At 44.6% G+C, this 14,108-nt stretch overlaps 1 protein-coding gene across 4 annotated transcripts; it reads left to right on the top strand.

Moving 5' to 3' along the window:
- Positions 1 to 288: 288 nt before the first annotated feature.
- On the top strand, positions 289 to 13,076 carry smarce1 (SWI/SNF related, matrix associated, actin dependent regulator of chromatin, subfamily e, member 1). 4 transcript variants are annotated; one of them, XM_036589637.1, is made up of 11 exons: positions 289 to 370; positions 1,983 to 2,035; positions 2,389 to 2,432; positions 2,953 to 3,051; positions 3,813 to 3,893; positions 5,837 to 5,968; positions 7,254 to 7,425; positions 8,470 to 8,642; positions 9,789 to 9,890; positions 10,905 to 11,133; positions 12,140 to 13,076. In XM_036589637.1, the coding sequence occupies exons 2-11, from the start codon at positions 2,029 to 2,031 to the stop codon at positions 12,358 to 12,360; spliced, it is 1,260 nt and encodes a 419-aa protein (XP_036445530.1). In that variant the 5' UTR covers positions 289 to 370; positions 1,983 to 2,028; the 3' UTR covers positions 12,361 to 13,076. The 4 variants fall into 4 exon arrangements, with proteins under 4 accessions (XP_036445530.1, XP_036445528.1, XP_036445529.1 ...); XM_036589635.1 differs by having other exon boundaries at positions 3,813 to 3,905; XM_036589636.1 differs by having other exon boundaries at positions 2,953 to 3,057.
- Positions 13,077 to 14,108: the final 1,032 nt, after the last annotated feature.

Here is a 14,108-nt window from a genome sequence, read left to right as displayed (position 1 = left end):
CGGGAATCGAACCCAGGCCATTCTTGCTCTACCCACTGCGCCTATATATATATATATATATATATATATATATATATATATGCTTAATCCTTATGAATATTTAAGTTCTGAATTATTTAATTAGTTACTTAATTACTTTTTCACACTGTGAGATTCAGCAAAGCTGCTCATTCAGTCTGTGGTTCTGAACGTAGCACTGCAGCACCCAAGCAGCAGGGGCAGCACAGAGACGCTGCAGACTCCTGCAGTGCTCAGCTCGGCCAGCAGGGGCAGCACTAAGAATCTGCAGACTGCTGCAGTGCTCAGCTCGGCCAGCAGGGGCAGCACTGGGACTCTGCAGCCTCCGGCGGAGGGAACAAAGGAGTGCGGGGTGAGTGTTTACAGCGCCCAATATTTCTGCGATAAAGTCGTTGAAACGCGATTAAACCTCGGATTAAATCTCAGGCGGCGCGTTAAGATCATCAGCTGGCGATCTCGAGCGCCTGCGGTCGGTAATGACTCTGTATTTGCGCGGTTTTAGCCGCTCCGCGTTCGGCTGTGTTCGCGGAGCTTCATCGCGTTCGGCTGATCTCTGTTTGGGTTCGCTCATCTATTTTAGCGTCTCTGCCGGTTTTTTCGCTCCGTCTGTTTAATCCGGTCAGGCGAGATTATCACGATAATTTACCCGCGATAATCACTAATAATTCTGCCGAATGAGCGATGTTCGGTTGTAATCCGGGCTCACAGTCAGCCTGGCCGGCGGAGAGTCTGAGCTTCAGCCGCTGCTGAGTCTGATTCTGGTTCCAGATTAGAGCGAAAATCGATCAGTTATTGAAGATTATCATTATAACGTTCAGTGACCGGCTGGTTCCGATTCTGACTGTAGTTATTAGAGAAACCCGCGCCGTAACAGCAGCCGCGGGCTAACAGCGCTAACACGGCTAACGGCGCTAACACTGCTAACACGGCTAGCAGAGACCGGCCCGGCTACAGCTAACATGGCTAACACTGCTAACCTTTCGCTTATGAGGCCGAAGTCGGCTTTTTATCCGCCCGCTTCGTTTTTTTCGAATTTTCCGTTCTAGCTTAAATGGCGCAGCCGTTATTATTAGTGTCCGACGTACCAGCATGTAGCTGCCGCAGCATTTAAGGTGGAACGGGACAATTCGGAAAGACTTTTTCGCTAACGTTAGTTAGCCCCAGCTAACGCAGACGAACCCAGTCTGTCTGTGTTGAACTCCTGACTCGATTTTCCCCGTTCCACCTTAAACGGACCATCCTGCTAGCTAACGGTGCCAACACACGCTAGCCTTTCACGAGCTAACAGGGCTAACTCGGGCTAACACAGACTAATCTAGCGCTAGATAAGCGGTTTAACTCGGGCTGACTCGAGTAAATGCAGTGTTGGTTCACAGCTTCAACCAAAGTCCTCAGAGTACAGTTATCATAATATCTCGGGATGTTAATTCGGGATAACAAACTAATCAGGCGCTGGCTAACGATGCTAAATGAGGCTAACAGCTGTGTGCAGTCTAATCGCCTTTAACAGATTCTTCTCATCTATAAATGCTGCCTGAATACTTTAATAATAACGATAATGTGAATATCCTTGTTTATTTAGTTTATCCGAGATGACTAGTTTGTGTGTCCGCGCAGTAGCTCGGTGCTGCTGTTGGATGGTTGTTTGATTTAATTGATTTTTGACTATGATATTCAGTGTTATTCCTGCAGAGCCTCTAAGGTGACTTGGTGATTATTTTTTGAAGATGTGGCCACTAATTACTATATTTAGGCCACCAGTTGTGATAAGCTTAATGCAATATAATAATTGGTGGCCACGCTTTATTGAAAATAATCGCCATGTCGCCTCAGGAGCTCCGTGTGTTCCTGTTGACGTGCCTGTTTTGTTTCCCCCTTTATGATGAGCAGGCCGAGCGGGGCATGTGTGTGCACTGTCAGTGAAAGCATGCCTATTCGTCTAATCAATCTTTACCCTATTGCAGAACCAAATGATGGGGTTAGCCTGATATCCTCAATCCTACAAACAAGATGTCAAGTAAGAACACATTTCAACTAATTGTGATTTGACCGCTTGAGTCTGTAGCCCCCCCGAGGACCCCCACCCTGTGCTTTAACTGTAAATGGGCTGAAGGTGCCTGTAGGTGACTGTATGTGAACCCTGTATCTCTTCTCTCCCTCCCTGTTGGACCGAATGGGTGACGCTCACATGTTTTGACTGTATCTGTCGTTTTTGGTGGGGCGATAATGTGTTTAGCGTGTGTCACTCAGTTTGAACCCGAAGCCGATGTGACGAATAAGTAGGCTTTAGCGCTGCCGAGCGGCCGCGGAGCAGACCGGCCGGGAGTCGCTCGCTAATCTCTGCCTTTTTCGTTTCTGTTTTCCTCGCAGAGCGGCCCTCGTACGCGCCTCCCCCTGCCCCGGCCCCCACCACAGTAAGTATTCCACCACACGCCGCTCATCCATAAATGCCCCCTTACCCCTACCCCCCTCCCCTCCCCTCTCCCTCCATCACCCCGAAACCTAAGGACACCCAGGCGGTGCGGAGAGGACTGCGGGAGCGACGTTTACGTGGGGTGGCTGGAACCTTCCCTACAGCAAATTTGACATGTTTAATAAAAACATTGAGGCCTTTTTTATTGTTTTGGTTTAAAATCTTCTCGTTGGTTTTGCCCAGGCCTGAGCAAACCCCCCTCCCCCTCCCCACCCTCCCTACAACCCCCCCCACCCACATAGTGTCTGTGGCTTCGCTACAAACGGATGTAGGACTTTGCCAGTTTGTGCTGCTTATCAAAGATTGCTGCTTTTTGCATGTCTTATGCAAACCATGAACCCGAGAAAGAAAAGCCAAACAAAAAAAAAGCAATATTCTTCCTTTTTTTCATTTCTTTTGGTCCCTTCCTCCCTCGTTTGTGTCATTTCTCATTCGTGTTTTGTCTCATTTGTCTCCATCAGCAAATGCCCACCACCCCTGGGTTTGTGGGGTACAACCCATACAGCCATCTGGCCTACAACAACTACAGGCTGGGAGGGAACCCCGGCGGGAACAACAGGGTAATGGTAGGACCGAAAAATAAAAAACTAGCCGCAGCAGAGGAGCTAGAACCCCAGAGCAGGTCATGCAACCAAGCCAGCCAAGCCAGCCTCTCTCAGGCTGTTTATAACCACCAAAACATGCTGTTTTCTTCCTTCCATAGTCTGGAGGTCTTCTAGTCTCTGAGTGGGGGTAGATGGTAGATGGTGATGTCATGGGCAGCTCTAGTTGCCTCCATAATCCTCTCATTGCTTCTCTAAACCTCTCACTCTCTCCCCAGCACGCTTTTACCTCTGAGTTTACTGAGTGACTGGTTTCCAGAAGTGCCCCCCCCCTCCACACACCCCCCCCCCAACAACACCCCCTCGGCCTTCATATCACCTCATTATTTTTTGCACGTGGCCGTTCGGCTTGGCGGCCAGCAGGGCGGCGCCGGCGGCTGCCAGTCAGACTGTTTAGCTTTTTGGCTGGTCACTTCTTACTCTGCAGCTTAGAGCACCACAAACCGCCGTCAGAGGCAGCCGGTTTGTCTTTGAGACCCTCTGCATGGATGTTCTGCTAGTAAACAGAAGATTCGTCTGTCTTTAATTTAGTTTTTTGTCCTTTTGCCTCAGCAGGTCACACCGTCCTCATTTTCAGTTCTACCCTCCTTACTCATAGTGCTCCATTGCTGTGGCAGTTTGTGTGTGTGTGTGTGTGTGTGTGTGTGTGTGTGTGTGTGTGGCGTCCGCCGACCTGCGTCCCCCCGCCGCTAACCTCTGCCCGCCCTTCTGTCCTGCAGAACTCCTCAGGGATCACCGTCCCCAAGCCGCCGAAACCGCCCGACAAGCCGCTGATGCCCTACATGCGGTATAGCCGGAAGGTAAGCAGGAAGGTAAGACACCCACGGTGTCTGCTTTTACTGCTTTTTCCTGACGGAGCGCCCTCTGCTGGACATGGGCAGAAGCTGCCTGGGACCTACGGCAATAGGTGGTTCCCTGGAAGACCACCGACTGGAAACGACCACTTGATCTTTGGGTTTTGGGGGGCTGAGATTAAAGTGGGGCAAAAGAAACCAACTTGGCTGTCGTTCCACTTACATACACACTTAGGAGCGATGGTTCTTTAGTAAAGAAAATGGTTCTATATAGCACCGGAAATGGTCTTTATTGCTTGTAACAGTAGTAGAACTTTTTGGTGCTACGTAGAACCATTTTTTAGAAGATTTTCTATAGAATCACATACATCTCACTGTTCATCGATCTTAAGAACCCTTTCTCGATGCAGAGATCCCTTTAATCATGCAAGTGGTTCTTGGAGTGTTTGTAATTCTATATAGAACCATTTTCTCTAATAAAGAACCATCGTTTTAAGTGTGTATGAGTGTGTAAAGGGAGCCGAATGTGGTTTGTGCGTAAATAACAATCACACAGGTAAATTTTAATGCGCTGTAAAGGATTTTGAGGTTTCCTCGTAGTGTGAAGTTGTGTGTCGACGTCATGCCCATATCAGGAGCTCCGGTTCTAAGCCTTCGGTCCTTTTATTTGTTTTCAGAAAGTCCTTGAAGTAAACGTGATGTTGAATAGCTGTCAGTTTGATTCTTCTCGTTAGGAGCTTCATCGGCCCTCGTCTCGCTAGTCCTCCAACAGTGGGGGGCCTAATTTTATTCACAGAGGGCAGAGCAGGAGCTGTGATCAGCTCTTTGAGGACTGAGGCTCAGATGAGCTCCTGATTGTGTGGAATGAAAACTTGGAGCCACAAAGATGCGAAGATGAGAGGCGAAACCATAGTAACACACTTTGATGATGCTGCAGTAAAGAGTCTCTTCCTGCATGATAAACTATGATGAAGGTCAAGTTTGATAGATTTAAGAGTCCCGATTAATTAATTTCCCATGAATTAATTTCAGAATTTCTCTTTTGGTTTATAAATGAGCTTCAGTATAGCTGCAGGACCTTTACCTCCTCAGACTCTGCTAACTAATCGATCTGCTGGTGGTTCCACGTTCTAAGTTCTGCTCCGTGGGGGAGCGTGGTTTTAGTGTGTTGGGTCCACGATTATGGAAGGAGCTCCCTGAGTCTCTGTGAAATTCAGGATCTTTATCTCTTCTTAAAAACAGAAAACAAAAAATCTAAAGACTTTTCTTTATAGATCTGTTTATGAATTAGTTTTGCTTTGTTCTAGAAACTCTGGATCTTCTAAGAAGAATATTAAGACTTTTCTCATGTTTTATGGATTTTGTTTTGTTCTAAATAGTTCTGGATCTTTTTAGGTAGAATCTTAGGACTCTTCTTCTTAGACCTGTTTTTTTTAGTTTAATCGTTCTGTAAACCACCTTAACATCATGGCAAGTGTGCTATATAAATGAAATGTATTATGATTGAGTTCCGATTGATATGATGATCAGTACTGTGTATAAAAGAGGCCCAAATCTGAATGTGTTTCTGTTCACACTGTCACATAAACCAGTTTGCCCTGCAGTGTGAACGCAGCCGTAGATCCGGAGCTCCTGATATGTGTGTCAAAAGATGCACAACTGAGGCTAATTTGCAATGCATTAAAGTAAACAAAGGTGAGTTTATTGATTTCTGACAGACCGTCTGTGACTCTGACTCCTGAAATAATCTGGTTTATCAGAGCAGCCGTGTCCTGTTCTGTCTGATGTCTGTGTTAGAGTGAAATCTCCTGCAGTCTGTTTACGTCACTCCTGCAGTAACCAGCCTGTTTGTGATGCCCTCTTTACGATGTTCTGTGCTGTTCCTTCTCTCTGGCTGTAGAACTTCCCCTGTTCTGGATGTTGGGTCTCTGACTGTTTCTCTTCTTCAGGTTTGGGACCAAGTGAAAGCCTCTAATCCGGACCTGAAGCTATGGGAGATCGGGAAGATCATCGGGGGAATGTGGAGGGACCTCACTGACGAGGAGAAGCAGGATTATTTAAACGAGTATGAAGCTGAGAAGGTCAGTGAGCGGACGGGCACACGTCGGTTTTGGAGTGTTAAAATTATAATCGATTGATTAAAATGGGTCAGATTTAATATAATCAATGTCATTTGGATGGAAAAAACGTCAGGATAGGGCTGCACGATAAATCGTATCATCATTGCGGTATGAGTTTAACTCAGCTTTAATGCGGTAATGTTGTGTTAAACTAAATACAACCCGACATCTCTGATGCCAGATTTAATAACTAACGAGAAGATAAAACGAAACAATGTGTATTTGTTCTTGTGTGTGTGTGTGGGGGTGTGTGTGGGTGTGTGTGTGGGGGTGTGTGTGTGTATATAAAAGTAAATGTGTGTGTGTGTGTGTGTGTGTGTGTGTGTGGGGGTGTGTGTGTGTGGTTTGGTATCCTTTATATAAATAGCTGTTGAGGTGATGCTGCTTCTCAGCTGTTCAGTGCACAGTGATGTAAGTAGTTGTTAGTATTTCGTTTCGTTTTACTTGCAGAACAGTAAACGCTGTTTTTGTAATTTTGTATTTTGTGGTTTGTTTAAAGAGAGGTTACTTAGATTTCTGGTTACACAACACGAAACGGTGTCTGCATTTGAGTTACATCCGGCCAGAGACTCGTTATTTAATAGTAATTTATCGCTTCTCATATCGTCATCGTGATGTCAGACAGCTTTACTGAACATCACGTCTTATTTGAGTATCATGCAGCCCTACATCCAGAGTTAAAGCGAGAGCTTTTATTTTCTGGCAGATCTTTTGAATCTCATTACATTCAAGTTGGGAGTGACAGTGAAGTGTTGGTGACTGTTCAGCTGATCTTACGTTGAAGTATCGCACTGTGGCCCCTCATTCGTTTACAAAATTTGTCATTCTGATTGATTTCAAGGGATCACTTTATTAGTGTCTTCCTGCATCGTCCCTCAGAGCTCACACTGTTTTTTATTTGAAAGTACACTGATGGAGGAACCTGCACAGACAGATTAACCATGAATTCAACCTCCTCTTTAATATTCAATAAAAGTGAGCTTTTATTTTGGCCAAAACAGAAATTTTGCACTTTTTTTAAATTAAAAAGTAAAAAATTGTTTACTGTATGTGACTGCTGCCCTCCAGTTACATTTGTGTGCTCTGCATATATTTAATGATTCTGAATCAGACTAAAAGAATCGAATTGTGAGTCACTGAATCGTTTCCTGAAGACTCGTGACAGAGCTGAATCGTGAGGTCGCCCCTCTTGGTCAGTGATGTGATGTTTATCGCTGACTGTCCTGTTTGTTCCGTGTCTCTGCAGATCGAGTATAATGACTCTCTGAAGGCGTATCACAACTCCCCGGCCTATCTAGCGTACGTTAACGCGAAGAACCGTGCTGAAGCTGCTTTAGAGGAGGAGAGCAGGCAGAGGCAGTCTCGGCTGGATAAAGGAGAACCTTACATGAGCATCCAGCCTGCTGAGGACCCTGACGGTGAGAACATCAGCGAACTGACGAGCAGCTCAGAGACAAGATCGTTTAGTTCATTGAATCACAGACCGTGCCGGTACTTAAACATCATTAAAGTTTGATTCACTTCAGAGTCCATGTTTGGAGACTAAAACTGCGAAAACAGTTGGATTCAAGTTTTTTTGTTTGTGATGCCAAAAAAATCAAAACATTCACAATCAAACCACAGTTTAGCCCAGACTGCTTTTTGCGTGAGGCTCAGCCAATAAGAACAGGGCTGATTTAATGATATTAGACCATTTAATGTTTTTGAAATTTACAGTGTTCGTTACACTTAAAAGCAGAAACTGTAAGAAAACCGTAATAAAAATCACCATCCACATCAATAGTCATTTAAAATTAACAATAGAAGTGCTGAACATCTTTAAACACTTTACAACTAATTTTTCATTCACTTCACTGTTTCCTAACGCCTCGTCTGAACACTCACATGCTGTCAACCGCTTTAAAGCTTCCTGGTAAGTGGTTCCACAAAGTCGCCGCTTACAGATAATAACAGTGATCTTCTGCTTTATTATCCATGATGGGGCTAAAATTGCAACCTGAAATTAATTCAGTCTGCTAAAACTGTTGCGTCAGGTTAAGAGAGTCTTGTGTGACGATGGCAGTGTTTTAATGCTGCTGCTGGTTGATCAGAAGTGGGAGGTGGTGAAGAGATGAAGCTCAGACTCAGGTGGAGTCAGTCAGACCTCCTCACTAGAGCTGAATGATTACACAAACGTCTGATTGTGTTTTTTCTGATCAGAATTGTAATTTAAACGTGAATGTTTTCTATAAAATGAGCTCCAGGCCTGTTGTTGTTTTGCCAGTTCTGTGTTATTAGGTTCATTTGCAGCTGTTGCGATATGAAAATTGCATAATTTCCAGTGAAACAGGGCTAATTATTAATTGTTCAGAGTTTAAGTACTGATGATTTCTGATATGTTAGGAAAAGTATAGCATATTAAAGTTTATGAGACGGTGTGTATCTCTGTGTAGAACACACATTAACGTGACGTCTCTCTGTAGACTATGACGACGGCTTCTCCATGAAGCACATGGCAGCTGCTCGTTTCCAGAGGAACCACCGGCTCATCAGCGATATCCTGAGTGAAGTGGTCGTGCCGGACGTTCGCTCCGTGGTCACCACCGCCCGCATGCAGGTCCTAAAGCGGCAGGTCCAGTCCCTCATGGTGCACCAGGTACGTCTGATTGATAAACGGGTTTAATCGCAGATCCACTAGAGCAGAGCTCCTCAGATCCAGACCTTGAATCCAGGTTCCGGTCCTGGATTGTGAATCACTGACACTAGGGCTCTGAGTGGTGGTGATAGGAACCAGGGGTCGCCATGGCTACAACACAAATATAGACATTTTATTTACTATCCAGAACCACCAGTGAACCTACACGAGTCTTCTGAGTTTATATGAATGTTGATGATGGAAAATAGTGGAAGATCTGAAATAGTAAGTTTTCTTTGGGGACTATTTTGCCTCACAGCGCCCTGCATGTATCCCTCCACCATGAATGGAGTTTAAGTTCTCTAAACTATCATAAAACAGTGTCTCAGTCATCAGGCAGTGAATTCATAACCATTTCATGTAGGAACTTTCTGTGAGGGAGCTTTTAGAGGTGGACGTCTGGTTCCTATCACCACCACTGTGAACAGTTCTGACTCGGTAAGTTTATCTAGAATGGCACATTCATCAGAGCGCGATTTTGGTTGGAGCAGTTTTTCAGAAAGTCGGAACCTCAGTGTTCCCTCTCTTGTTCTGGAGTGTGACCACTACGGCTCCCACATGACAGCAGCAAAGCGCTGTGGATATCACAGTTTGTCAGTTTGTTTGGGTCGTCGCTTTGAGCCTAAACCTTCTGAAGAAAGCCTGTGTAGCGCAGAATGTTTTACCAGTTTTTGTTAAAGGCCGTAAATTATTATAACTCATAAAATGAAGTGTGTGTTGTCTTCAGTGAATGTTCATGGCATAAAAAAATCAACGGATCATATGGTGCAGAGTAGAGTTTCTCTGTGTGAGCGAGGAGTGAAAAGCTGGAGCCGAGTGATTACAAAAATCTCGGAAACGTCTGCTGCTCCACTGCACACTTCCACACCAAACCACTCTGAATGACTGTGTTTACATCTTAACTGTTTAATCATGCAGAAAATTTTAAAAATCAGTGGAGTGTCCCTTTCAAGTCCTGGATTTGAAGAGCTCTGCACTAGAGGGCGCTGTGGGCTGTGCCTGATATTTCTGAGGAAATACGCCTGGACGTATTAACATGTGATTTATTAAGTGTGGTCTGATTTTTTTGGGAGACTGATTGTTGGTTTGTTTTGGTCGTTCGTTCAGAGGAAGCTGGAGGCGGAGCTGCTGCAGATCGAGGACAGACACCAGGAGAAGAAGAGACGCTTCCTGGAGTCCACAGAGTCCTTCAACAGTGAGCTCAAACGGGTGAGAGTGGATCGTCTCTGAAACTAACCACGTTTACATGCAGCCTAATAATCCGGTAATAATCCAACTGATAGCTCAATCGGAATAGTCTAGTCTGACTGAGGCCATTCAGAATACAGTTCCTATCTGACTGATCGAGGTGGGTGATCCTGTAAATAATCCGTTAAATAGAAGAATAATATCCGTGTAAACGCCTGTATCTGATTACATTCCCTATCGGAAAGTTTAAGTCCGTTCTGATCGTGTTCGTCACGTCATAGTGAGAGTTTATACCGTTCAACATGGCGGAGCAGAAACTGGTCTGCAGAGGAGACGAAGTTTATGCTCTGGTCTTTAAAAGACGGCGGTGGGACGGACGTCCAGCTTATGTGTCTCAGAACACGACGTCTTCCTCTCGGCCTTCTTTAATAAGGACATGTGAAGGACGTTTTCCTGAGTCTGACATCATTTTAATGTCATTAAAAACACAAGCGCTGCTCACTGCTGCTCATCTCACTCTGACTGGACTCACGTGATGCTGGTTGTCATGGTAACGTCTACACTAAGCGGTTCTCTACGCATGCGCGTCACTTTGGATCTGATTATTTGTAGTGAGCATGTAAACAGAGACTTCCCATCAGATTGTTGAGTAGAGTGAGAATAAACACCTCATTTATGATCGGAATGAATTCAAACGGTTTGGCAAAAATCTTTGCACATAAATGCAGACAGTGATACATATAAGCTCAGATATATGATAATGTCTGTTACAAACTTCAGATAAAACATGAAATGAGTTTAAAAGCTTCAGATGTCCCGGTGTAAATCTATAACGACCCAAAACATCTTAACGGTCAGTAGAGTTAGCTTAGCGCTAACATGCTGTAAGAAATCGCATTGGGGCGCCAGCAGAAATTAGCCTGGTCTTTAAAACTGTCTTTGGGTTATTTCTGGGATATTTAGAGTTCTAACGGTCAGGGTTCTCCAGTGAAGCGTCTATATGTGCACGTGTATTAAAGCGTAAGTGTGTTGCAGCTGTGCGATCTGAAGGTGGAGGTGGACATGGAGAAGCTGGCAGCGGAGATGGCAGCGGCGGAGGAGGCGGCGCGGCGGCGGGCGGAGGAGAGAGAGAGGGAGGCGGCGGAGCAGGCCGAGCGAGCGACTCAGGAGGAGCAGCAGGGGGGAACCGGGGGAACGGCTAACGCGGAACAGAACAGCTCTGAAAATAAAGAACAGCAGGACAAACCCAGCCCAATGGAGACAGGTCAGAACCACAGCACCACACTGAGGAGAACCTCATACCTCAGAGAACATTCATAAACACGTCAGTGAACTGTGAAGGAGCAGAACCTCAAAATAACCGGATTGATTCCACCAGGTTCTCACTGTACTCCACAGTCAGTCGATCAGCTGAGACGTGTTCGGGGTCTGAAGTTTAATCCTTTAGTGTTGACGCTCGAACCACGAGGCTAATCTAGCTACCAAAGTAATGGAAACTTATAGCCACCAGTTGGCATGGTGCTAACTCTGCAGAGGGTTCTGTATAGCACCTTTTTGGAAATTGTTCTGTATAGCACCAAAAAGGGTTCTTCCATTTGGTACATGCTTGACATATAACAATAACAGAACCTGTTGCTATGTAGAACATCATCTGCAGCCCTTTAAAATTTTTGCGATTTTCAGCCTTTTAACATGCTAGCAGACCCACATTGTGTGTTTTATGGCTTTTTTTTGTTTGTTTGTTTGTTTGTTTTGGTCGAGCGACGCTTTTCACCTGGCTGTAATCTGGTCATTAGAAGATCCCGACGCTGGACACTTTAAATCAGCCTGAAAACGGTCCTGTTAGAGCAGCTTTCAGCTCAGTTTGAACACTGTTAGCTCTGCTGCTCTTCTCTCCTCTAACGCCGCTCTATTATACTCAGTTCAGCTTTAATCTGATTTTAATTTAATGATTATTTATTCTCTTTTAAAATGTTTGAATCCTGTTTTAATCATGCTGTAATTTCTATTCTCGTTTGTTAATTTGTTATAATTAGAATTGTTTTTCCCCCCATGTGTAAATCACTCTGAGTGACCTCAGTGTATGAGAGGTGCTGTATTAATAAACTTGCCGAATTGTTGGTGTTTAAGCTTCCGTTACTAGTTTGCTGTGTTTTCCTTGAAGCTGCAGCGCTAAAACTGAAATCACTGAATGTCTTTTTCTCTCTATCATTTTTAAACCAAACTGTCTCTTTAATCGTGTTTAATCATCCGTTTCTCTCTCCTTCCAGACGAAGCTCCAGCTGAAGCGTCCGAAGGGCCGGCGGAGTCTGAGGAGCGTCCGGCGGGCGGCGTGGCAGAGAAGCCGGCGCAGGTGGAGCCAGCAGAGGGCGCTACAGACGAGGGCACGAGCGACAGCACGGCTCCGTCAGAGAGCAGCTCGGGGCCGCCGGCTGACGCCCCCGCATCCGAAACGGGCTCAGAGGAGCGCCCCCCGGCCCCCAGCCAGTAACGCAGGGCCACGCAGACCCCAGTTCAGAGGTCAAGGGTTTATAGCCCCGCTCACCTTTGCTTTAAAGGGCCACTTCAGCGTCTTTCAGTGATGCCTGTTAGCCCAGTCAGTCAGCCTGGACGATAATCTGAATTTAGAAAAGAACAGAAAACCTGTTTATTCTAAAAGCTCTTCCATCAACCATAAACAACAAATACAGCAAATACAGATTCGCTCGAAAACCTCTGGAGTGGCCCTTTAACGAAAACCCGCGTTATGCAGATACGAAGCTCCACATCTGGCCCAGAAAAGCAGCCAAGACTCTGCTGTTCACTCCTCCTAGAAAAGCTCCCGGACCCCGTCTGAAAGGATAAATCGGCCTCTCAAAACACGTTTCTCGCTTTTCTCGTCCGTCTGCTCTCCTTTTCCCGCCGTGCTGTCGCCTCAGTTCGTTATTTTTGCATTAAATCTTCGTTGCCTTTCTTTAATCTGGAGTGTTAGTCAGTAGAATGTGGGTGATTAGTGATTTCAGATCTAGTTTTTCTCTCTTTTCCTCCTTTTTTTTAACGCTCCCTGCGAGCCTCGTACACGAGTTTGGTTACATATCGCAGCAGATGAGCCGCAGGTGGGACTGTAGGTGATCTGGAACGTTCCTGCCGGCTTCGTTAGCTGTGGCGGTTTTGTATTGTCATAAAGGAATTACCCAATAAAGTGATTTCTATGTCTGTTTTAAAATATCCGCAGCGTTTCTCTTTCATTATGAATGCAGATTTATATGTAGCGAATTCAAATGCAGGGAAGTGTTACTAACTTCAAAGAGCTCATCATACATTTGATGTTTAATGTTTGTTTGATGTACCAAAAGCCATTAAGATGGAATATATAAAAATCCAAAGCATTGAATAAAAAATATCTAATTCTGACAAAAAGGTGACAGTAGAACTAAATGATAATAGTAATTATGAAAAGGGTAAATAACTCAGCAGAAACATGAAAATGTTATTGAAGTGTCTCAGTCATCAGGCAGTGAATTCATAACCATCTCATGTAGTAACTTTCTGTGAGGGAGCTTTTAGAGGTGGACGTCTGGTTCCTATCACCACCACTGTGAACAGCTCTGACTGAGTTTCTCTAGAAACCAAACCGCTCTGAATGACTCTGTTTACAGCTTAACCAGTTAATGATGCAGGAATTTTGAAAATCGATGGAACTTTCCTTTGACGTTCTGCATTGAACTTGTTTAAATAGTGGAGAAAGTTCAGTTTCTCAGATTTTCTCCACTGTGTTAGAATAACTTCTTATTCTGAATATCAGCTGCAAAGTTTTGTATAATAAACTGAAGTGTTAATAGGTATAGATAAAAAAACAAGGGGGAATATATAGGCTTTTTAATTTTAAATATATATTAAGTGTATATATTTTTTTAAATATATTTTTATTTTTTCTAATCCCCAGTATATTAAACTGAGCAGATAGATAGATTGTGCACTGTAATGTTCTAAAAATGGTCATATTTAAGTTTATTCTCTGTACATGATGTTTTCAGTAAACCACTGAAAAGTACGGTGGCTGAGAAGATCCAACAAACTGCAAACTGCAAATAAAAAAAACGATCTGCAAAGTAGAAACACTCCTCAAAACGATGCTGCGTTTTACAAACGCGCTGATAATCCACTCAACACGGCGGAGGAGTTTCCGGAGAACGGAGACATTCAGACCTTTACGTTCACTGGGAAAAGGAAGCTACTTCTATTACAGCAGATTACACG

Source organism: Colossoma macropomum, unplaced genomic scaffold (genome assembly GCF_904425465.1).
Source record: "Colossoma macropomum unplaced genomic scaffold, Colossoma_macropomum, whole genome shotgun sequence".
Classification (NCBI taxonomy): domain Eukaryota; kingdom Metazoa; phylum Chordata; class Actinopteri; order Characiformes; family Serrasalmidae; genus Colossoma; species Colossoma macropomum.
The sequence above is the reverse complement of the archived record's forward strand: the minus strand, read 5'-3'. Positions and strand labels throughout refer to the sequence as shown.